We start from the raw sequence: 25,258 nt of genomic DNA, 5'->3' as shown, positions 1-25,258 counted from the left end.
AGGTACACCCTTTTCTGGGTCCCATGCCATAGGGAAAGAAACGGGAGCCAACGTATCAACGTAAACCCTAAAGCAGTACACCAAAAACGTAATGCCCAGACGTCGTCGCGTGCCTGCGAGTCCGATTATTTCTCAGGCCCGAGGTGTCCGTGTGGGGGCTGAGGGCACAGGCCCGGGGACGCCCGCCCGGGCGCCGGACCGCCTTTCAGACCTGCTACCCGCGTTGCGCGGGTTCCCGGCGAGCCGGGGAGCGAGCAGCCGAGTCATCATTTCCAGCCTCAGCCTGGAAAGCTGGACCGTGCAGCCGCGTGTGCTCTTGGCAGCCGGGCGCCCGGGGCCCCGCGGCCACATCATCCCGGGGCGGGGAAGTGTGCGCTCCGGGCGCCCGCGCAGCCACCGAGCCACGTCTGTGCGGCCGGGGCGCGCGGCCCGCGAGGCGCCCGGCACCGAGCTGCCCCCCCAGCTCCCCCGCCCGCGGCGGTGGGCTAGCGCCGGTTCTGGGCGGGACCCTGGCGGGGCCCCCTGAGCGGTCTCTAGGACCCGCGGGACGCCGCCGGCGGGCGGGGGTGCGGGGGAGACGATAATTTGTTCCGTGGTAATGAGAACGGTGACTGTTGGCCGTGGATCCATTTCACAGGCCTGCCTTCTCTCACTAACGATCTTCCTCGTCCCCGGGCCAACTCGGACAGTTTGCTCATTTACTGCAACGGTCAAGGCTGGCTCGTGCCAGAGCCGCGCGCGCGCGCACACACGCACACACCGGGGGGAAAACTTTTTTTTTTTTAAAAAAATGAAAGCCTAGACTCGCTCCTCGGCGGCGCGGGCGCTGCGCGAGGGCTTCGGGGCTGACTCCCCGCGGCAGGAAATCCCTCGGGTCGCGCCGCCCGGGCCCCGCTCGGCGCCCGCGTGGGATGGTGCAGCGCTCGCCGCCCTGCCCCGAGAGCTGCTGCACCGAAGGCCGGCGACCATGGCAGCGCGCCCGCCGCCCGCGCCCCCCGCCCGCGCCCTCCTGCTCGCCCTGGCCGGGGCTCTGCTGGCGCCCCCCGCGGCCCGAGGTAAGTCGCCGAGCCCCGGAGGCTCTCCCGCCGGGCCCCGGCCCTCCTCTCCCGCCCGCCGCCCGCGGCCGTCCGCGGGCTGGGGATCGTCCCCCCCGGGGGCACCTCGCGCCGCACTGGGTAGTGGAGGGGGGAACGCCAAGCGGCGGGGCGGCGCGGCGCGCGGGGGCACATCTAGGGGAGCCCCTCCTCCCCAAGGTGCCAGTTCCCCGGGGGGGAGGTGGGGGTGGGCGAGGAGGGAACACTTGGCTCGGGGCCCGCAAGACACCCGCGGGTAGCCCGGTACCACGGCTGGTCTCGGCTCCCCTCCCCTTTCGGGTGTCCTTTGCCAAAGTGTCTGAGTCTTGACAGTTACACGTGTCGCTCGGGATGATGTGCGCCGGGTCTTCTTCCTGACACCCTCCCTTAGCGAATCCGCTCCCCACTTTCCAAGTTCTGAGTCAGCCCTCCATGAAGTTTCCTTTCTACCCACCTCCCCCAAGGATACACTGGGGGGAGGCACAGTAACCACACAGGTGAGCCATCCCCTTCTCCGCAGGTGTGCCTGCTGCGTTCCACAGCGGTCTCCATTTTTAAAAAATTGACTCTTCACCTACTTCTTTAGTTTTCTTTACCACTTTTTTTTTTTTTATTCCGCTCCCTCGTTGTCTGTAGCAGCCAAACTTGAGCAGAATTTTTCCGCCTCCTGCTACTTCGTCAGTTTCTCGGCTATAAATAATCCTTGAATCAACCTGTGTAAAGCGACACCTCATTTCGAAGTTAAACTAAAATGTAGGTGTTATAGCTGTTTTATGGATCGAGATTTCCTCGAGTCGTATCCCCTTAAAATTGGGCACCTGTGGAGCCTTTGTTTTTGCATAATGAGGACTCACCCAGCAGGTGCCTTTTTAAAAATTCGGAAGCTTCTCCTGGAAGCCGCCAACGCGGTCTTTCTGCCGCTAGAGGCGCTGTCGGCCTACCAATGAATGGCTTGCCTTGGCCTCCAACTCTGAATTTCTATGGTTCTCGGTAACAGGCATTTATTTTTCAACAACTGGCCTCAATCATGAGCCGTTACCACTTTATGGTACGTTTTATTTTGCAATTGCCACTGGTACCCTCCACCCCCATCACATCTACTGTAATGTGGCTAAAACCCAGCTCTCGTTAAAATCCACACAGCAATGAAGACCAATTGGGGAATTAATGATTAAATAAAAGGATTGCACAAAGCAATGAAAAACAATGGGGAAACCAAGAAAGAATACCGCTGTTTAAAGAGCTCTATGACCTGCAAATGAAAATAATAGTAATCAAAAGTGTTTTTGAAAGACTTTTGTACAAATTGATCCTTTTGAATGTTTATTGAGAAGGAACTTTTTAAAACTCAAACCGTCTCAGAGTGTGGTCCTTAACTTGGCATATGCTCTATACACATAGAAGTCCACTGAGCATGGAGAATATTAATTCTTTGTTTTAGAAGAAAATGTTGACTAAATCAAGCTAATAATGGGAAATTATTTCACAGAGTGGGGGACTTTTATTATTTTATGACTGCAGCTTTGATAGAGATTTTCCTTGGGGTAGATCTGACTCAGATAGAAAACCAGTTAGACCTAAACATTTTGAATGGGGTATAGGTTGTGGTATCCTGGCATTCACTGCTTGTTTATCTTTGAATTCTCAGTATCAATTCTTAAATCAATCAGTGCCCCAAATCATAGCATTGCAGTTGCTTAAAAATCCAAGCATATAATAAAACATGTCTTTGTGCTGACAAGAGAAAAGGAGGAATTACTACTTGTTGAAGGCAGAGTATGTCCTGGGGGTTGTCTTCCTGTGTGTTACCCCCATAACCCAGAACAGTTGCCTACTTGGTACCCAGCAGGTCCAAAACAACCCTAGACCCCAAACCCTCTACTCTTAAATCCATTCCTCCTCCAGTCTTCCCAACTCAGTAATAACACCCTCTGCCTCTCCAGATGTCTCATGCTAACACATGGAAAGTCATCCCATTGTCTCTAAAAGCCACCAACCTCCAATATGTATTCTCATCTCCCCTCTTCCCACCATTTCGAAGTATGCCTTCCCCAACGCAGCCCTCCTTTTTTATTTCTTTTTCTCTCTTCCGCAGAAGCCTCGTATGCCTGCTAGCGTAGCCTCCTAACTGGTCTGCTGGCTCTCCCTCCTGCCCCTGCACAGTGTATTCTTCCCAATACTACAGCCAAAGTCATAATTTTCAATCATGAGTTGGATCATGCTGGTTTCCTGTTTAAAACTCTCCAGTGGCTTTCTACGGCTCTTAGGAAAGAAAATTCAAACTTCTGGATAACCTAATCCCTGTTTTCCTCTATGATCGCCTTTCTTAATGTTCCCCCCCTTGCTCATTCTACTCCGGCCACACTAGCATCTCTTCTTTCCAACTTTCCAGTATAGTGTTGCCATAATTTTTAAAAAACAAAATTCAATGTTTGCACTATAAAGACTTTGCGAATATTGTTCACAGTCGAGCCACACAGTGTTTTGTGATTCCATTTCATACCTCTTGCAACTTTTTGTTTTTCCTAGAGTTAATAATTGCTTTTCCTAAAAGAAAACCTGTTTTTGCTTTATTTCCTGTGTACCAATCTCTGCCTCCCAGACTTCCTGGGAGAACCATTAAATTCCTTTCAACGTGATCAAACACATCAGGTAATCTACCCATTATTTTTATTTAGAGTTCTCACTCCTGGAGCCCTTTATTCTTTTGTTCCAACATAAACTGGTTACTTTTTTAGGATATAGTACAGCTGCCCTTATTACTAAGATACCTGTAATTTGTTTTGCATCCTTCCTCTGTGGGATCACCTGTCTTTTGAGCACCATAACTTTCTCTTTCTTAGCTTATTCCTTATTTTTGTGGAGCACATCTTCTAGTAACTTCCTGAGGAAGGGTGCATGGGAGGTGAAACCACTTGATAACTTGCTAGGAATATTCAACAAATAACAGAAAACCTGACTACAGATTTTCTTTCTCTTTAGCTTTATATGACACGCAGTTGTGAAGTAAGCAGCATAGTAGCTGGTGTAGTGGGGTCCATGAGACTCTCAGGGACCCAGGCTTTTACTTTTGTTCGTAACTGGCATCCTTACATGTCGACTTTTGCCTTTATGTTTCTGCCCCCGGTCTCATAATAGCTGCTCTGCCTTTTAGCATTATGTCTGAATTCTAGGCCATAGTAGGGTAGAAAAGGTAAAGATAAAGAACAGAGCCGGCCAGATGTCTTTTAGCAGGAAAATGTGAATACTTCCAGAAACCTTTGTAGCAGATTTTCTCTTAATCAGCTTGTGACACAGGGCCGCTGCTAACTGCATGGGGAAATAGAAAAATACATAGTTTTAGCTGTGCACGTTGGTATTTTAAATAAAAGAGTTCTGTGAGTAAGAAAGGTCAGAATATGTGCCTGCCCTACCTTGCATAAAAATATGTGTATATATTCCACCCTTGACTGCTAGTTTGTTTAGGTATAAAATTCCAAGGTGGAAGTCCTATTTCCTCAGTGCTTTATAAGATATTTCTTTACTGTCTTGAGAACTTGATAGCACTCTGTCAGTCCTTTAAATGTAGACTATTTTTTTTCCCCCTGGAAGCTATTATCATCTTTTTATCCCTAGTATTTTTACATTTCATGATGATTTAGTTTAACTAAGTTCTTATCAGTTACCATGCTGGGAACTCTGTGGCTCTTTTCAGTTTGAAAATTCGTGCTATGAAATTCTAGTCCACTTTCTTGTACTATTTCTTCAATTATTTCTTCCTTGCTGTTTTTTTGTCATGCTTTTTAAAAAAATTTTATTATGTTATATTAATCACCATACATTACATCATTAGTTTTTGCTGTAGGGTTCCATGATTCATTGTTTGCGTATAACACCCAGTGCTCCATTCAATACGTGCCCTCCTTAATACCCATCACCAGGCCAACCCATCCCCCCACCCCCCTCCCTTCTAGAACCCTCAGTTTGTTCCTCAGGGTCCATAGTCTCTCATGGTTCGTCTCCCCCTCCAATTTCCCCCTCTTCATTTTTCCCTTCCTACTATCTTTTTTTTTTTTTTAACATATAATGTATTATTTGTTTCAGAGGTACAGGTCTATGATTCAACAGTCTTGCACAATTCACAGTGCTCACCATAGCACATACCCTCCCCAATGTCTATCACCCAGCCACCCCATCCCTCCCACCCCCCACCACTCCACCAACCCTCAGTTTGTTTCCTGAGATTAAGAAGTCCTCATATCAGTGAGATCATATGATACTTGTCTTTCTCTGATTGACTTATTTTGCTTAGCATAATACCCTCTAGTTCCATCCACGTCATTGCAAATGGCAAGATTTTGTGGGGGTTTTTTGGCTGCATAATATTCCATTGTATGCTTTTTATGAGACTGCTATTAGCTGGATGTTTGTCTCAATCTCTTGGAAATATTCTCTAACTTCCTCATTTATTTTTCATCTCTGTATTTTTTGTTCTACTTTCTGGGAGAGTTTAGTTTCATTTTCCAACCTTGCTATTGAGTTATTTATTTCTACCAGATAATTTCCAGGAGATGTTTTTTGTTCTACAAATGCTCCTTTTCTTTTTTCTTTTCTTTTCTTTCTTTCTTTTTTTTTTTTTGTAGTGTTCTGTTTCTTTTTTTTTGTAAAAAATGTAAGATTTTGGTGAACTCTTGGAGCATATTAATTTTTATTTTTTGAGCATTTTTTTTGCTCACTTCATTCTCATCATTAGCTCTGAGATTCTTTCCCACCCCCTATTGTTATAATCTCTGAATTTCTTCAGATGTCTGAATTTTGGTTGTTTATCTTTAATAATGAGACACTAAGAGGCTGATTGAAAGTTCTGTGTGCTTCCAGAGCACCACTTTGTTGCGGGGACCTTCATACATCATTGACTGTATCCTCTTTCTTAGGCTGGTCTGTTTTCCCAGAGGAGAACCATGCATCCTCCTGCTGAGGAGATTGAAGGCTGACTAGACAGTCTGTGAGCTGAGCAAAGGGGAACAGGGTTAAAGTGGATGTCTCACTCTTAAGTGTGCTTTACTTTTTTTTTTTTTTTTTAATGCATCCTTTTGCTTTCAATTTGGCATCTTGCTTCCCCTCCCTCCCTCAGCTATCCCTGAGGTCCTGGAGCACAGAACTTCTCTGCTTCAGTGTCTCCAGAAAAGACATCTCCTCATCTGTCAGAGAGGAGGGGGCCGTCCCCTCACCATGGTGGCTTTGCAGGGGCTCTAGGGCTCCTAACTTCTCCTTGGATGATATTTCGGCTCAACCTGTCTTGGTTGTCAGAGGTGCTCCTGCCTCCCGTGCCCAAGTATTTTCAGCTTCTGCTCATCCATCTCACCTTCTCAATGGCTTGCCTCCGCTCTAAGCAGCAGGGTTCCAGCCCTTTCTTCTCCGCTAAGTAAGGAACCACTTATCTACCCTCTTCCATCTTTGAAAGCTCTGGTGCTCTCTCTTACCTGCTATCTTCTAGCCAATGCGTTGTTTTTAAAAAGTATTATTATTATTCCTTATTGTGGGGTTTCAGGAGGGAGTGCAGTTAAACACCTGTGGGTCTGCCACGTACATTCAGAAGTCAGCCCATGCTTCTGTTACCGCTCCCTACGTATAGATACGCTTTCTTTCTCCTAATTGTCATTTGGCTCTTTCTGTTCCTTCCTTGTGGAAACAAAAATTACATCCATTTTTAAATGTTTTAAAACTTTCTTTTAAAATCTATAAATGCTGAAAGTCAATATATACTTAATTAGATAGATGTTGCAGCTGTGGAAACTGAAGATTTTTTAAAGCAATGCAACTGCATCACGTAAAGATGCTAAACATCTTTCTTCCTGGTGTAGAAGATGCCGTAATGAACTCATTAAAATTGCAAAAAAATTTTTTTTTTGTTTTGTGTTCCAAGAGCCTTTTTAAGCTGAACTGTTCCTGTGGTATCTATGATTTATAAAGACAGGTGTGAGAAACATTTTCAGATGTTTCTTGTATACCAAATGGCTAGCCCCGTAGCCCTTTGGCTGTGTCCCCACTGGGAGCTGTATTAAACAACTCTGTGGTATGTACAGTTCTTTAATTATCAGCTCCCTGGGATTGAGAAAGTGCAGTTGATGTGATATAGACAGAATGTTTCAAGAAATTGTTTCTATGCATTTTGAGTAGCTCTTTCTTTATGTGTTTATTTGGTATTTTATTAAACCTGAAGTGTTTATACCAGCACATAGTTACTTAAAAAGGCATTTATTGAGTGCTTTGGTGCCAGGAACAGTTTTAAGATCTTTGCACATACCATCTCATACCATCCTCATGTGAGAGTCTTGCAGCAGGTCCTGCTGTTACCCTCACTCTACAGAGGAGGAAACCACAGCTTCAGATGGTGGGTATCTGTTAAGTTGTAGATGTAGGGCAGTCTCTAGGCTGTCTCATGATGGAAACTAGGTCTTAACCTAACCCTGGGGAACATTTTGAGTCTGTGTACTCTGTCTTTGGTGTAATTTAAAACATCTAGAGCAATGAGATTATGATTTAGCTTAGTTTTAAGCAGAATGGCAATACAGTTCAAATACACTTCATTTGCCAATTGAAATGTGGGCATTGAATGTCATGCTGTCTGACAGGCTGCCATTTCAATCTTCATACTTCCTCCAGCTCATTTTTCATTCTGCATCCTTGTGTGTTATGCCCAATATACCTTGTCTCCAACTGATGGGATGGAGAACCTGAATAATTCAACATCATATTGACATTTTTTATCTTTTAAGCTTTTATGTCTTCCCAAGGCTACATTAAGAACTCAGCTTCTAGACAACTGCTTAAAAAATTGGGCAGTCTCATCTCCTACATATCCCTAATCAATATTCAATATTTTTTGTATTTAAATATTATGTGAAGAGTACCCTACTGTATACAACAGGCTTCTGCAACTTGCTGTTTTTAAATCAATATTTTTAAAGACTTATTCATGGGGCGCCTGGGTGGCTCGGCTCAGGTCATGATCCCAGGGTCCTGGGATCGAGCCCCGCATCGGGCTCCCCGCTCCGCGGGAAGCCTGCTTCTCCCTCTCCCACTCCCCCTGCTTGTGTTCCCTCTCTTGCTGTGTCTCTCTCTGTCAAATAAATGAATAAAATCTTTAAAAAAATTAAAGACTTATTCATGTTGATACATACGCTTTCTTCATTCCTTTTAATTGAATGAGCCATAAATTCCTATTGATAAATATCTGTTTTCCCCAACTTCCTGATACTAGTGGAGCAGGGATACTTGTACTGTCTCCTTATACAGGCATGAGTTCTAGGGAATCTATTACAAATGAATTGCGTAGTATGCCAATTTTCCATTTCCATGTTTTGCTCCACTGCTTTCTAAATTGGTTGTACCAATTGACATGCCTACTTGTTAGAAAGTTCTGGTTACCTGTGTTTTTGCAAATACTTGGCAATTTCAGACTTTTAACTGTTGCCAAGCTGGATATGAACTATTTCATTATTTTAATTGTCAATTTCCTGATTACTAGAGACTCTAAGTCTCTTTTTATGTGTCTATATTGTTTTCTTTGTTTCTTCTTTGAGTTGTTTAGTTTTCCTATTTTCCCATTTTCCTAGGTTTGGTTAAATATCTTTTTCTTTCCTAAGCTCCAGTAGAGATTAAAAATAATTTCTTCTAGGGGGTGCCTGGCTGCCTCAGTCGGTTAAGTGCCAGACTCTTGATTTCAGCTCAGGTCTTGATCTCAGGGATGGGAGTTCAAGCCCTGTGTTTAATTCCCAGCATGGAGCCCACTAATAATAATAATAATAATAATAATAATAATAATATAATACCAATTTCTTTTAAATTTTAACTTTTTGGTGTTCACTTTTAGTATAACTGGACTTTATTTTTTATTTATTGTATGAAGTCAGCATCTATTTTTTTTTTTACATATAGATAGGATAACCAATCATCCTGCTTAACATTTATTGAATCCTTTCTCCCTTCTGATAAATACCAAGTACAGACAGATATGCTTCTGGGTTCCTAGTTCCGTTGGACAGTTATTTATCCTGTCACCAGCATCCTCCTGTGTTCAGGTTTCTGTAATTTGTATTCAGCCCTACGTGTTCAGATTGGTTGGCATATAGTGGTGCGGAGGGCAGACACTGAGGTCAGCTTGCCAGTGTTTACATATCAGTCTGCCACCTAGTTACACGTGACCTTGGGAAGTAGGTCAATATCCTATGTTGTCAGGAATTTCCCAGTTTTAGCACTGAGAATCCCATGTTGCTGGAAACCCTTAGTGCTGGGCAAACCATGAAGATTGGTCACCTTAAACCTCACAAAAATTGTGCAAGGTTTTTCCCACTGTTTCTCCCTCCATGAAATGGTGATCATAGTAGTATCTGCTCCCACAGGGGTGCAGGGAGGAGTAAATGAGATAATATATGGAGAGTGCTTTGGACAGCTCGTGCTAAGTGCTCGGAGAACATTAATTTCCCCTGTTCCTCTCCCTACTCTCCTTTAAAATTCTCTGGAGGGCGCCTGGGTGGCTCAGTTGGTTAAGCGACTGCCTTCAGCTCAGGTCATGATCCTGGAGTCCCGGGATCGAGTCGCGCATCGGGCTCCCTGCTCAGTGGGGAGTCTGCTTCTCCCTCTGACCCTCTTCCCTCTCGTGCTCTCTATCTCTCAGTCTTTCTCTCTCTCTCAAATAAATAAATCAAATCTTTTAAAAAAAATTCTCTAGACTGTTCTTGAAACATTAATATTTCAAATGAACTTTAGAATAATCTTGATAAGTTCTGCAAAATATCCTGTGGGGACTTAGAGATTAATTGGAGGGAAAAAATAAAAAAAATAGAAATAATTTGAGGGAAAATTGACTACATCATGACATCAAAGCTTTGCTTCATGAATACGGTCACTTCTTTTTTCATGTTTTTTAATGTTCAATAAATTTTAAATAACTTTAAAGTTCTTTCACATCTCTGTAAGATATGTTTTGAGGTACACTAATAGATTTGTTATTCTGAATGTTATCACTTTTTAGGTTTTCACTTTTCAATATGGAAAATTTTAAACATACGAAAGTAGATAGACTGGTGTAATGAACACACATGTCTGTTTCTCAGCTTCTATAAATACCAGCTTATGGCTATTCTTGTTTTATTTGTGGAATTATATCTTTTTTTGAAAATTTCTCATAGATGTTTCCATTTCAGTATAAATGAATGTTACTGATTTTTTTGTGTTTTGCTTTTGAATTCAGTGACTTTGCTTGATTTTTATTCTGATAGTTTGTAAATTTATTTCATAGAAATTCTAAAAGAATTACTACCAGAACGTGATGGTAAATTCTGTTTTTTCTCTACAGTTCTTGTGCGTTCTATCTCTTTTATTTTTCTTCTTTCACTGGCTAGCACCTCCGTTATTACAATGATAAGCAAAAATGGCGATTCCAAGTGTCCTTGGGTTTTTTCCTTAACTTCAGTGAGAATAACTAGCTTTTCGCCATGAAGATGTGTATTGTAACATTTTGTTAGATATGTCTTACTGGGTTAAGAACATTTCCCTATACTGCTAGCTTGCTAAAATGTTTTCTTTTTAACATATATAAATGGTTGTTTAATTTTTTTAAGCTTTTCCTAAACGTTTTGGGATAGATCACTTGTTCGTGTGTTGTTGACCTAACCCCCTGGAGCTTACTCCGTGCTGTTCCTTCCTTCTGTGGCAAGCTTCGCTCTTCCACTCTGTCGTAGGCACAGAGGGTGAAGGCTCCTCTCCGATTTCTGCTTTCACTGTTGCACACATTTTGCTTCCAGTTTTGTGTTATCAGCCTATCCAAAATAGTCCATAATTTGCATTATGGGTTTTGTTTTTGTTTCTGTTTTTTATTACTAAGTTATTTAGACACATGTTTTGATTGGCGTGTGTGTGGTTTACTTTCCAAATGCTTGAGGAAGGATAGTTTCTTATTGATATCTGATTTTATTGCACCGGTGTCAAAAAGAGCCATCTGTGTCCTATTGACTCTCCTCCATGTGAAGTTTCTTCATGAGCTCATGCATGGTTAGTTTTTGTAAAAATCACATATGTGTTTGGAAATAATGTATTGGGTATAGTGTTCTGGATATGTCAGTTAGATTAAGCTTATTAACTGATGTCACATCATATTATGATAAATAGTTTTTGTTCAGTATTTCGTTTCTCAGAGAGGTTTTAAGAACTTAGTGGAATCATGGGTTTTCCATTTCTCCTTGTAATTCCGTCAGTTTTTGCATTATACATTTTGAGGTTAGTTTGTTGGGTCTATTCAACTGTGTACAGCCTCAGATTTGTCTAAGACAAAATTACTATATCTGTTTTCTTTTGGTTAAAATTTTTCTGGCATATTTTTTCCTCTACCTTTACTTTAAAATTTTCCATGTTATATTTCACAAGTGTCCATCATAGAGCAAATATGCCTCGATTTTTAAAACTTTGTAATTGCTGCCTATTAACCAACTAGTTTTACCCATTTACATTTATTTTGACTTTTGAAAGTTTTGAGAGAGTGAGAATGAGAGAGAGAGAGAGAGAGAGAGAGGAGGGCCAGAGGGAGAAGCAGGTTCCTCACTGAGCAGGGAGCCTGATGTGGGACTTGATTCCGGGACTCCAGGATCATGACCTGAGCCGAAGGCAGTCGCTTAACCAACTGAGCCACCCAGACGCCCGTAAAGTTTTGAACTCTATTTACCATTGCTATTTTTAAATACTTTTCCTTTTCTGTCTCCTATTATATTACTGAAGGATTGTTTACACCTACTTCCGTCCAGTTCTGTTAATTTAGAGGTCATATATTCCGTTTCCACAATTTTAGTAGTAGTGTTAAATTTTTAACATTCGCATCTCAGGCACCAAAGTATAAAGGTGGTCAGTAACTCTGGCCTCCTCTCAAACTGTACTATAGGCTGAGAATGCTTAATGCTTTTCATCTCTTCTCCTACTGACTGTTGTTGTCTAGCATTTTATTCTATCAGTTTGAAACACATTATCAAAAAAATGTCATAGGGCGGTGGTAGGCTTTGTTTTTTTTTTTAAGATTTTATTTATTCATTTGACACAGAGAGAGAGAGAGAGAGAGAGAGAGAGAGGCAGGCAGAGGCAGAGGGAGAAGCAAACTCCCTGCTGAGCAGAGAGCCCAATGAGGGGCTAGATCCTAGAACCCTGGGGTCATGACCTGAGCTGAAGGCAGATGCTTAACTGACTGAGCCACCCAGGCTGTTTTTGTTTTTTTATAGTCCCGGATTGTTTGGATGAGTCCAGTGTAACTAGTTCCTCTCTTCCATCACGGCTTCTTGCAGACCACTTCTCCCTCCTGGATTTAGTTTGCTTATTAAAGTAGCCTTTCATTGAAGACCTATGAGTAGCAAATCTCTGCATTTGCCAGAAAAATATTTGTTTTCTCTTTTTCATAAATGTTAGGTTACCTCTGCACAGAATCCAGGTTGATGGTTATTGTCCCCCAGCAGATAATACCTATTGAATTCTGGTATCTCCTATTACTGTTGAGGAGCCTTTAGTTTAATGATTCCTTTGCACTAAACCTGCCTTTTTCTCTGGTTGCTCTTAAAATTGTTCTTTGTTTTTTTGTTTTGTGGTTCTGAAGTTTTTATTATGTTTTTTGATACGGATTTATTTTTAATTTGTGTATATCTTCTTTTGACATGTCTTGAAGCCAATCAGTTCTTAAAAACTCTTCATCATCTCTCCAATTACTGTCTTGTCTTTATTTTCTCCATTACCTTCTTTGGACTTTTATATGTAACAAGACCTTATCATTCAGTCATACTGCTTTTAATTTCTCTTTGTTTCTATCACTCTGCTTTATACTCTGGGTGATATCTCTAGGCCTAAACCTCATTGCCTGGCTCTCTTACAACCAATGTCTATATTGCTGTTTAAACTGTCTATGGACTTACTTTGAATTTCCAATGCCTTTTACTTTTCATTTATAGAAACTTTATTTTGTTCTTTTTTAAACCTGCCAGATAATTTATAAATAATGTTTTTTATTATCTTCCATTATGGTTTCTATGTATTTTATGTTTTCAAAACTTTTGGTGAGATAGAGGATGGAGATGTATATATATATGTATATCTGTATATGTATTTACATATATGTTTAATCTAAAAGGTACACACACACACACACACACACACACACACACACACACACACCCCTTTTAGATTATTCTATTATCTCTGTTTCTTAGGGTGCTATATCTCTATTGTCAGGGGTTATCTCTTCTTGCAATTTTGAATTGTGAACTCATTTTCAGTTTTTCCCATCAACTACTACTGCTTCCACGGGAGTCTTGTGCACCTGGATTAGGAAGGGTCTAGTGAAGCAGTTCATTTACTTATGACGGGTATTTCAAGGATTTCACTCATCTGAGCTCAGTTTTTATGTTAATTTCTCATTTTGGGAATTGTGTACCATATGATTATTATAAGTTTGGTGTCTGCACTCCTGTGGTGAGGGCTTGAGGTTTTGAGTTCTCCTGGGAGACCCCCTAACCCTCATGAGCTCTCTGGGTAGACGTGCCACTTTGCAGTTTCCCTGGGGCATTTGGTCGAGTTTTTCCAGCCCCTGGAACTTGGATCCTGCAGGAGTCCCAGCTCTAGTTCCCCAACTCCTGTGTTTGCAATCATGTTGCCCATCATTAAGCTGACGGTTCCTGGGCCGGGGACCTGTACCTGCTTGGGCCTCTGTGGCTTTGACGGCATTGGCAGTGTCTGAATGCACGGGCTGCGAGTTCTTCTTTTAGTTTATGGATCCCGGTAATTTCCTTTCCTTTCTTGCTAGTTTAGTTATGTATATACTATAAAACCCCCACATCTTATTTAACAGTTTTATGCGTTTGTCTTGAGAAAGTTTTCTCTCTGAATCAGCTCAGTCCACCATGTTTTCAGAACTGGGAGTCCCTGACACTGGCTTATCTTAGTTAACAAATTTATTTGCCTACCACAGTCTCAGATTTGTGCCAGGAACTGAAGGATATCTTGGTGAGAAAAACAGACACAGCTGCTCACCTCCTGGCACGTAGAGTGAGTAGATCCTACAGATGTACAGAAAATGAGTGGAACCCACCTGGCACCCTGGTTCTCAGCTTCCAATACGCCAGGGCTTGGTCAGAAAAGCGAGTCAGCTGCTTTCCTGCTGGCTTGTTAGTCTTTGCCTTGGCAGCTGCGGGGGTGAAATGTGCTAATGATGGGGCCAAGCTGAGCTTTGGGGGTGAAGCCGTCAGCTGTTCCCATCTTCCTCTGGCTGAGGCAGAATGCGAACAGCTGGGAAACAAGGTCGGAATATGCTCCCAGAAGCCGCTCCTCTGCCAGTGGAGGTGTCAACAGAATTCCATTCATGGGAGCCTTCCAGGACGTATATTGAATTTGTTCCATACTTTCAGGTTCTAATATAGAGAGCGGATTGTATGATGGGGCAAGCCAGTGATTGAAACTCTCATCTGTGTATCTTTGTAACTCTTGGAATGACTAACACAATCCCATACAGAATGACTTCTCTACTGATTTATCTCAAAAAATCAGATGCCTGATTTGTCACCAAAATTTGGATTTAGTGTACTCAATGCATGAAGTTTTACTTCCAGTTTCTTAGTAGGGAAAGTCTGTTCCTTGGAGCATAATTTCCTCAGCTGGAGTAGATGGTCCCCCAGAAACTTCCTGTCCCACTTCCGCATGGTTCGGTGTCTCTCCTCTTTCTTTGTATCTCTGCTTGCCCTGAGAAAGTGCTTTTTAACCTTCTTTCTTACTTGGCACAGCTGAGGGCCACGGTGTTGGTGACAGAGGTTCAGTAGGAGAGTGATTTCAAAGGAGTGGCAGAAGGGACGAGATAGGATGGAGTTTAAAAGGCCAAGTCAAGACAACTGTTTTAAAGCGCGAACAAATCCCTAATAGAGGCTTCTGCTCTTCTTATGGGCATACGTGACATCACGTAAGGAGAGTTCTTTAACCTCTCTCCCCTGATGTCACTTCCATGTGGAGTTAGTGAGTTGAGGGTGCTGTGTGTTCTCAGGCTGCGGTGATGACACTGAAGGGCGCCAGGGGTCATGCCAGAACACAGATTTGGACTGAGAAGGCCTGGCTTGGCCTCTTTACAGCTGTGTGGCCTGAGGAAACTACTAAATCTTCCTGAACCTCGGTTTCCTTATTTGTCAAAGAAGAATAAGGATACAGGGGCGCGAGGATGGCTCAGTTAAGCATCCGACTCTTGATCCTGGCTCAGGCCTTGACCTCACGCTTGTTCTTCGTTCAAGTCCTGTGTTGGGCTCCATGCTGGGCATGGGACCTACTTAAAAAAATTTTTTTTTTAATTAAAAAAAAAGAGAAGACATATACAGCCTACCTCGCTGGGTTGTTGTGAGCGCTGAAGTGGGGATATGTTGGGCAGAGCGTTTTGTAATTTGAGTTCTTCCTTCTGGTTGGGGGGCACACAGGAGGTACCACTGTCTGTTCAGTGATGTAGGTTTGGGCTCATGCCTTGGGAAACCCAAAGTTCTCAGCTTCCATGAGCTGGAATATGGGTGTGCAGGGTAATCGCAGAGGTCAATACAGGGGCAGCAGAGGTTTGGGAGAGCAGGATGGCTCTTTTTCTTTTCCTCAAGCCTTTAATCTCATGTTTCAGTCTTCGTTTTTATTGGTCTCCGGCTGGGGCATCTCTTTGTTAACCAGGACCATTTGAGATCATCCTAATAATGTCAGATATATTTGGTTATAGCAAACAAAATGATTCTTAGTTTCCTTTTTCCCCATTATGGGACATGCTGTGGGCTCAGCACGGGGCTGGAGAGAGCGCAGGTGATGGCAGAGACCCAGGCCAGGGGCACGATTTTCCCAGCCTTCACCTTCCACTGGCTTGTTGAGCAAGGGTTTGGGAGGAGGACTGAGAGTAGAATTACAAGGGAAATAAAATGTAAAATGCTGAATGCTTCTCGGGGTGCTGGGTAGGGGCCTGTGGGATTCCGGTAGGAGTAGGAATCTTTTACATTTTGTGGATGGAGCATGTATATAACTCTTTTGTGGTAAGTACCAATTAGAGTATGGATTGTAGTCGTATAGCCATTTAAGGCTCTGCATCCTTGTGTTTCTAGTTAGTAAAATTTAGAACGTTCCAGACTCTGACAAAAATGTTCCACTCTAAGACTGAGTGTGGATGTTATTTTTCCCAATTTGTAGAAAAAAAGATAAGTAAATGGAAAGGTATTTTTTCCCTCACTGCCAAGTTTGTTAATCTCCCGAATCTTAAACTATTGGTTCTGGCCCCCTTTTCTCTTGAGTTGCAAAGCCAATGAATTTTCAAAACATGTCCATTCAGTCTTAGTTCAATACATTATGGGACCATACTCGGCTCCTAGTTTTTACAGTTTTACCTGAGTACCTGGACAACAGTCATATTTCCTGAGGGTCCTTGCTCTTCCTTTGAGGACAGAATGAAGGAATTCCATAAAGGAGTGTTTGCTTTTTTGTTTTTTTTTAAGATTTTATTTATTTATTTGACAGAGACAGAGACAGCAAGAGCAGGAACACAAGCAGCGGGAGTGGGAGAGGGAGAAGCAGGCTTCCCGCCGAGGGGGGAGCCCGATGTGGGACTCAATCCCAGGACCTGAGCCGAAGGCAGACGCTTAACGACTGAGCCACCCAGGCGCCCTAGGAGTGTTTGCTTTTGTAAATATGTGCCAGTGCTGATACAAGAGCTTACACGCATCTCAGTGCATGGGTCTGGGCAGGATATGCTATGGCCACTCTCTTTTCCTGATACGAAAGCCAAGGTTAGGAAGCTCAACGTGTACGAGGTTACACAAGCAAGCAGGTGGCACAGCAAGATTATGCCCAAGCAGTACTGTCCAAATAGGCAGTAGAAATGGGCATACTGATACCAGTCATTGTGAAAGCCTGGCATGGAACCTAACATTCAGTACTCGCTGGACTCTACATGAATCCTCCCGTTAAAACCTCACTACAGTCCTGGGAGGAGTGTGCTATAATTATTTCCATTTTACAGATAAGGGGACTAAGGCATAGGGCACTTGCAGTTTGCTTCAGCTCCGTCTTATAGGAGGCTGAGTCACAACCAAAGTAGATGGTGGATTTCAGAGCCCACAGTGGCTCACCCAACGTGGGTACCCTGGAAGGAACCATGACTCCCAAGTGCCCTTCCAGATGTGGAACCCTTCACAGCCGTCCCATCTTGTGTTGATCTTGCGGTATTGGGGTTTGAGGAGAGAGCGTCACATTTTTCCAGAAAGATGCTGGGTAGAGTGATACTTGAGATGTTCACTGTGTAAATCCCAGGGACTTTTCCTTAGGTGGGTCCTGACCCTCAGGGACTGACAGGAAAGATCAGGCTAGGGACCCATTTTCAGGGGCCAACAGTCTTGACCCTTTGGTTCTACATTAAAGGGACATGTGTGGACTTAGCTTAAATAGGTTTTCTCTGCCAGGGAAGCTGACTGAACAATAATTATCTGTCCTCTGTTCTTTCTCACAAATAAGATGTAGGACTCCTCCTAATCACTTTTATCCATGATGGCTGTAGGAAATATTTAAATCATCAGTGCACATACACGAATGCATTAGTTATCTATTGCTGTGTACCAAGTGACCACAACTCAGTGGTCTAAAGTAGCACAGCCTATGACCTCACAGTTGCTGTGGGTCAGGAATGTGGGCACACTGGGCCCTCTGCTTCAGCTGCTGTCGCAGGCTGTCATCAAGGTGACCCCTGGGCCAGGCGCCCATCTGAAGGTTGCACTGGGAAAGGCTCTGCTTCCAGGCCCACTTGGTTACAGGTAGAATTTCATTCCCTGAGAGCTGGTGGACTGAGGATCTCCGTTCCTAGCTGGCCCTTTGCCGGAGGCCTCCCTCACTTCCCTCTCCAACATGGCGGCTAGTTTCCGCCAAGCAAGCAAGCTTGCAAGGCAGCGGAGGGTCCGCTAGAAAGACACAAGCCATGAGTTTTGTAATCTAGTGATGGAAGTATTGCCATATTCTGTCGGTGAGAAGCAAGTGAGCAGGTCAGCCCCCTCTCCCGGGGAGGAGATTGCAGCAGGATGTGAGTACCGGGATGCAGAGGCCATCGGGAGCCATCTTAGCCGGCTGTCCGCCCTGGCGCGTCCATTAAGTAACGAGCTTTGTTAGAACCTGCCGTGGCTCTACCAGCTGGCTGCAGGTTGGCTGCCTTTGCATTCCTTGCCTGTCCTCGTCCCTTTCGCTGCGGAGCTCTCGGGGCCCCCCTGCGGGACAGCTCTTCCTGCACGGTGGGCTCCCGCTGAAACGTCCCTTCTTCCAGGCAGGTCTCGGTCCTTGCCTTCCCCCTGCTAAGTGCACTCAAAGCGCCGCTGCTCATCTGAGGGCTCATCATGTTGGACCACCTCTTTGTCTTCCTGGTTCCTATTTAAGTGCCAGGACGACAGAGACCACATCGGTGCTGCTCACTGTCACCCCCCCGTCGCGAGCGCGTCACAGCCGCGTGATAAATACTGGCACAGTGAGCCACCTGCCCCACCGTGCGCGCTGCTTTTTCTTGTCAGCCGACGTGGTTCCCAAAAGCTCTACCCTCTACTTAAACTTTTTGTCGGTGTGCAACTTCTCATGTAAATGCATCAGCATGTCTGGACAATCTTCTTTAAAAAGACCACGGGTCTTAGTATTTGGTGCTAAAAGGGTAGTTAGTATCTTTTTTTTTTTTTTAAGATTTTACTTATTTATTAGAGAGAAATAGAGAGTGAGAGCGGGGGTGGGGGAACGGAGGGAGAGAGACAAGCAGACTCTGTGCTGAGCACAGAGCCCATCTGGGGCTCCATCCCACGACCCCCAGATCATGACCTGAGCTGACATCAAGAGTCTGTCGCTTAACTGACTGAGCCACATAGGCGCCCAGTAGTTAGTATCTTTAAGTGATCCAAAAGAAACATCCCTGGGAAATATATGAAATTCTACTTGGAGTATTATTTTTATGTTGGGTAGAAGATATGAGCTGATAATTTAATAAACAATCAGAAGAGGTCTCTACCAGCTTTAGCTTGTTCCCATGACCTCCCTGAGAAGCAGCCGGGTGGAAAGATGGTTATGAGTAAGTGTATGCTGCCTTGGGGTGGGTTTTTCCTAGCCAGCACCTAGTGACCTGGTGAAGATACACTCAGCTGTATATTCACATTTTTCTTTTCGTTCTCTCGTTACTCCATTTTAAACCTTTGAAGTGAAAATTCAACAGGGGGATAAAATGACTCTGAAACAGAACTTAAGTGCAGCCAACTACAAAAGCAACAACACCAAAAAGCATAAAACCTCACATCAGGCCAATTTGCAATTCACAAATTTTACTTTGTTTCATATTGTTTCCTTACGTTGACCTTGGTTATCCTTTTATTTATGTCCATACTGGATGATTTCAGTGGTCTGGGTGAAAAACATTTTTATATACAACTGTTTGAGAACATCAGAGTTCATTGTTGATAAACTCACAGTAATTTTAAAAGTATATTTCTTAAGGTTGTGCCCTATTTATTTTTGTAATACATTTTTCTCTTGGTCGTTTACCATCAGTCCTTTGTAGAAATAGCCTAAAAACTAAGCCCAGATCACAAAATATTGAAGTAGGTTATCAAAGGAATAGTGAAATCCATGTGGCTGAAGAGTTTTAAATAAATAAGAACAGGGTGGCCTAATTAGCTTAGTCCTGGGAATATGGGCAATTTAAATCCAAAAATGAATTGCCCCTTCTCTTCCTGTGTGTGTGTGTGTTTGTGTGTGTGTGTGTGTGTACATGTGTAAAGAGAGGGTACTGGGTTTGATTTCCTCATATTAAGGATTTTAAGTCTGTGTTCAAGAGATACTGGTTTATAATATTTTTCTCATTATATTCTTGTCTGTTTTTGTATAAAGGTTACGTTGGCCTCATAACGAGTGTTAGGGAGGTTTTCCTTCCTCTTGTATTCTGTGAAAGAATTAGTGTAGGATTGTTATTATTTCTTTCTTAAATGTCTGATAACATCCATCAGTGTGTTCATCTGGCCACTGAGAGGGGTGGGTGCGTGTGCAGGTTGAGAGGAGGGCATTAGTTGTGAATTCAGTTTCTTTAACAGATATCGGGCCAAACAGATATTTCTCATTCTTGCGTCAGTTTGGTCATTTGTGACTTCCAAAGAACACAGCCGTGTTATCTGAGTTCCATTTATTGGCATACGATTTTTCATAGTATTTTCTTATCGTAATAACCTTATTCTCTGTAATAGTGTCACTCTCTTTCATTCCTGAAATTGGTAAGTTATGTGTTCTTTCACCTTGCTAAGGGTTTAACGATTTTATCAGTATTGCAAGCAACGTTGGTTTCAAAGATTTTCTCTTTTGTCTTCTATTTCCAGCCTTCTACCTTTTTGTATTTCTTTCTATTTTGTCTTTGATTTTGCTCTTCTTTTAGTTTCTTATGGTGGATCCTTAGGCTATTGATACAAAACCTTTCTTCTTTTCCCACAGAACCATCTAGAAATAGAAATATCCCCGGAAGCACATCTTTAGCTGCATATTACAAATTTTTAAGGGCTGTGTTTGTATTATCATGTAGCTAAAAATATTTTAAATTTCCCCCTGTAATGTAATTCCTTGACCTATGGCTTACATAGAAATGTGTTGCTTACTTTCCACATATTTGAGAATTTAAAAAGATATCATTTTGTTTTTAATTTCTAATTTCATCTTGTGATCAGATACTATATTAATTAATGATTTAGATCTTTCCATCTGTCAAGACTAGTTTTGTACCCCAGTGTGTGGTCTGTATTGCAAGTATTCCACCAGCAGCGGGAGACAAAGTGGTTTCTGCGGCTATTGGATGAACAGTGCTCTACACGTGGCAGATTGGTGGGTGGTGCAATCGAATCTTCTGGAAGTTTACTGGTTTGTTGTTTGCCATTGCTCTCAGTTGGTGGGAGAGTAGTATAACCTTAACTAGCATTGTCAGTCTGTCTGTTTCTCCCTTCAGTTCTATCCATTTTTTTTCTCATGTATTTTGAAACTCTCAGTAGGTTTTGCACCTTGTTAATGTCTGCTTATATCCTTTTATCATTACAAAATTTCCTCCGTACCTCATGTAGTAATTCTTTTAGGTCCACTTTAATATTTGTTCAGCCACCTCAGCTTTCGTATGCTTAGTGATACGTATGTATGCGTGGAGCATCTTTTCCCATTATTATTATTATTATTTTTACTTTCAACCTATCGTAGTCATACTCAAAGAGCATTTCTTGTAAACAGTAACTAGTTGGCCTTGCATTTTAATCCATTCTGAGGGTTTCTTCCTTTAAAATGGAACATGTCATCTAATTACATTTAAACTGATTATTCACATGGGCGTTAAATTCATTATCTATTCCTTTTATAGATGCCCTATATATATATTTTTTTCTTTTCCTATTTTCTTTCGGATGGAGTAGTTGATTGTTTGATTGAAGAGAGACCACACGTGCGTATATGTGTGCATGAGGGAGGGGCAGAAGGTGAGGGAGAGCAAGATTCCCAAGTACACTCCACCCCCAGCACGGAGCCTGACATGGGCTTGATCCCGTGACCCTGAGATCATGACCTGAGCCAAAATCAAGAGTCAGATGCTTAACTGACTGAGCTGCCCAGGTGCCCCTTAACTCACATTTTTAATGATTGTTGGGGTTTGGGAGTCAATTAAACAGCATGCTCGTCCCTCCTTAGATTCAGAATGCATTGATTGCTCAGGAGCTGAGCATTGGGGATCAAACTATCAGCTATTATGAGGAAGCTCGTGGGAGAATTTGGCTTTCGGCTGGTGGCCGAGTGGACTTGCTGCTGTGTCACCTCCTTGAGGGGTCACTACCCTTCACACAGGGCAGAGGGCAGGTCCAAGAAGAGAGGGAGAGCCAGGAGGGAACTGAGCCACAACAGGCCTTTTCTCCTCCCAGTCTCTTGGATTGTAGATGTCACTGTCCCTTCCCTGGGGGAGCTGGGCAGGGAGGGAGGCCAGGGGTAAGTTCCTGCTCACAGAAGCTAGGGTGAGGGGCAGGAGGAGGAGCTGGAGGAGATTCTCTTTAAATACGTACTAAGGCAGTTGAATTTCTCCCCATTACGTTCACCAACAACTTATGATTACATTTTTACGCTGTCCATTCATATCCTTGGGTCACTTTGTTATTGAGCTCTTTGTCCTCTCTTACTGACTTGTTAAGAGCTACTTACGTGTTATGACATTACCCTGTTGTGAGCCATAATTTTTTTTTTAAGATTTTATTTATTTATTTGACAGAGAGAGCACAAGGAGGGGAACGGCACGCAGAGGGAGAAGCAGTCTCCCCGCTGAGCAGGGAGCCCGATGCGGGACTTGCTCCCAGGATGCTGGGATCATGACCTGAGCCGAAGGCAGACGCTTAACCGACTAAGCCACCCAGGCGTCCCATGAACCATAATTTTGTATGAACAGCATTATCATCCATTTCTCACGAGGGATTTTTTAGGTCCCCCACCCCCTTGGTTATTTTTCTTTTCTTGTCATTATAAATGGGATCCAATTTTCAATTTTATTTCAGTAGTAGTATTTTTGTATTGATTTATATATATATACATTCTGGGACTGACCTGTTTATTAAAAATATCTTGCTGGTTTTAGTAGAGGTTCAGTTGATTTCCTTGGGTTTCCTAGGTAACTGATCATATCACCTATAAATAATTTCTCTTATATTTATTTCTCTGAATTTTTTTTTATTGCTCTCTTGCAGTCTCTCAAATAGAAAGAAGTTTTAAAAACTTGTGCAAATAGTAGGAATCCCTCTTATGTTTTGGGCTTAAATGGAAAGGCCCCTGGTGTTTTCACCATTGATTATGATATTGACTGTAGATTTAAGATGCAAGTTCATTATTTTAAGGAAGAATCTCTCTAGTTTTCAAATAGGAATTTTTAAAAATCAGCATTGGATATTGAATTTTATTAACTGCCTTTTAGACACTGAGACACCACATCTTTTCCTTTTTTCTCTCTCTTTGAATCTTTTGATCTACTGATACAAATATTCATTGACTTTTGATATAATTATTCATTGATGGATTTCCCAGTATCAAAACATCCTTACCTTTGGGGGACATATCTGACTCTTTCAAGGTATATCATATTTTTAATACGCTGCTGAATTCAATTTCCTAGTGTTCTAATTAAGATTTTTCACATCTAAATTAAGAAGGCAAAGTGGTCTTCAGTTGTTTATTGACAAAATAATACAGTTTAATAAATTGGCCCCAAATTCAGTAGCTTAAAACCATGAAGCACGTATTGAGTCTGTGAGTCAGGGATTTACAGGGGGCAGTTCTGGTCTTGATGAGGCCTGTTCATATGTTTGTGGGTCCTCTGACTTGTTGATCTGGTGATTGGGCTTTGCTCCGAATCTCTTCTGTCCCTCCAGCAGGCTAGCCCAGGCACCTTCTTGTGGGTCAGGCAGAGGCACAAGAACTAACAGGCTCGAACGCTCAAGCCCATTGCTAGCCTCTGCTTGGGTCTGACCCACTAGCGTTCAGACTTTGGCTACCAGGTCAGGTAGCCAAACCCGGGATGAAGGCATCTGGGGTTGGCAAGAGGAGCTGCAGTGCTAAATCTCAGTCCTGAAGCAAGAGACTCACTGGGGCTCAGATGGGGAGGGAGAGAGTGAAGGATCAGGGGCCATTCCAGCAACCGCCATAATCCCCAGGTTTCCTTTGTCCTGTCTTTGACTATGTGTGTGGGTGTGTTTAGGGACAGTAAAAATAACAGGAGACTAATCCATGTTTGGGCTTTCAGAACTTTCCCTTACCACTCTCTGGGCCCAGAATCTCTATGGAACATAAATCTTACAGATTTTTTAGCTACTTACATTGCCACTGGTTTTGCTACTTCTTTATTGAGCCAATTTTGGTAACCTCTTTTCCTGGAAAATCTTCTATCCATGTTTTCCAACTTACTAGTATAAAGAATGTGTAGTACTTGATTGTAATTTAAATTTTGTACCTATAAATATACCTATTTCTCTTTCTTTACAATTGATCTTTCTCCTTGTTTGGACATAACAGAGTTTTGGATATGGATGTGGTCCGTCTGAAGAATTAAGTCTTGGATTTAGTAATTGAATCTATTGCTTTTATTTATGGCTTCTAATTTAGTAATTTCTTTTATTTTTTTTAACTCCTTCCTCTTATTTTTCATTGTTGGCTTTTTTTTTTTTTTTTGGCTAGTTCATTTATGTTCCTATCTCTTGATAATAAACACATTCAAAACCGTACATTTTCCTCTTAGTAAATTTTTGGCTCCCTGCCATCTATTTTGATGCGTAGTATTCATTAGACAGAATTTAAAATTTTTTCTACCTAAAAAATGGTTCCTTTTTCTGCAGAGAATTGCTGTTTGACGATTGACGTCAGATCTCTGTGGGGCAAATTTTCTGTGAATGACTGTGAATTCCAAGACCAGTGCAAGTTGTTTTTTTAAATTTTATTTGTTTGACACACAGAGAGAGCAGGGGGAAGGGTGCAGAGGGAGAGGGAGAAGCAGACTCCCCACTGAGCGGGAAACCTGACACGGGGCTCAGAGCTCAAGCCCAGGGCCCTGAGATCATGACCTGAGCCAAAGGCAGATGCTTAACTGACTGAGCCACCTAGGGGTGCTCAGACCAGTGCAAGTTTCAATATAAATATGTGAAAAACTTCCATGTCCTTATGGTGCCACCACTCCAAAATGAAGAGTGTAGATTTAGAATTTCACTGATTGACTATCTTTTTTGAGTAATCAGTAAGAAACAAAAAGTCTTAGAAGTCGTGACAGAAGACCTTGCCTCTGTCAGTTCCATGGCGCTCACTTTACAAATGAACATGTGAGAAGACTCGGATGTGTCTGAGTACTTTTTCTCCCCCAGAGATCCTCTCACAGAGCTTTCTTTTTGAATAGCCAGCCAGTTAGTTTTCAGCATTAAGCATTTTTTTCCATTAAGGCCCTACTTTTAAAAAAAGTAATTTAAACTTAAATGTTATTTGCATGTATCATTTCTAGTAAAGTATACAGAATACAGGATTTTAGAGATACATGAGAAACTAGAAACTCCCCCAGTTGTATGGCTACTACCGTCTTCGCCATCCCCTCCCCAGATGTTTGTGGAGTACCTCCTGCGTGCCCGACACCA

The 25,258-nt window shown here is 42.7% G+C and overlaps 1 protein-coding gene across 4 annotated transcripts in view; it reads left to right on the top strand.

Annotated features, from left to right (window-relative positions):
* Window positions 1-435: 435 nt before the first annotated feature.
* The window catches only part of ADAM12 (ADAM metallopeptidase domain 12), a 357,064-nt gene continuing 332,241 nt past the window's right edge, over window positions 436-25,258 (top strand). For 2 of the 4 annotated variants that reach the window (XM_027596330.2, XM_027596334.2), the window contains exon 1: window positions 436-1,055. In XM_027596330.2, the coding sequence (XP_027452131.2) occupies window positions 968-1,055 (88 nt within the window). In that variant the 5' untranslated portion in view covers window positions 436-967. Of the gene's footprint in view, window positions 1,056-17,765; window positions 17,888-25,258 lie in introns of those variants that run through there. The other 2 variants (XM_027596333.2, XM_027596331.2) reach the window with 2 other exon arrangements.

This window comes from Zalophus californianus, chromosome 15, assembly GCF_009762305.2.
Source record: "Zalophus californianus isolate mZalCal1 chromosome 15, mZalCal1.pri.v2, whole genome shotgun sequence".
NCBI classification, from domain to species: Eukaryota; Metazoa; Chordata; class Mammalia; order Carnivora; family Otariidae; genus Zalophus; species Zalophus californianus.
This window is presented reverse-complemented; position numbering and strand designations above follow the sequence as displayed.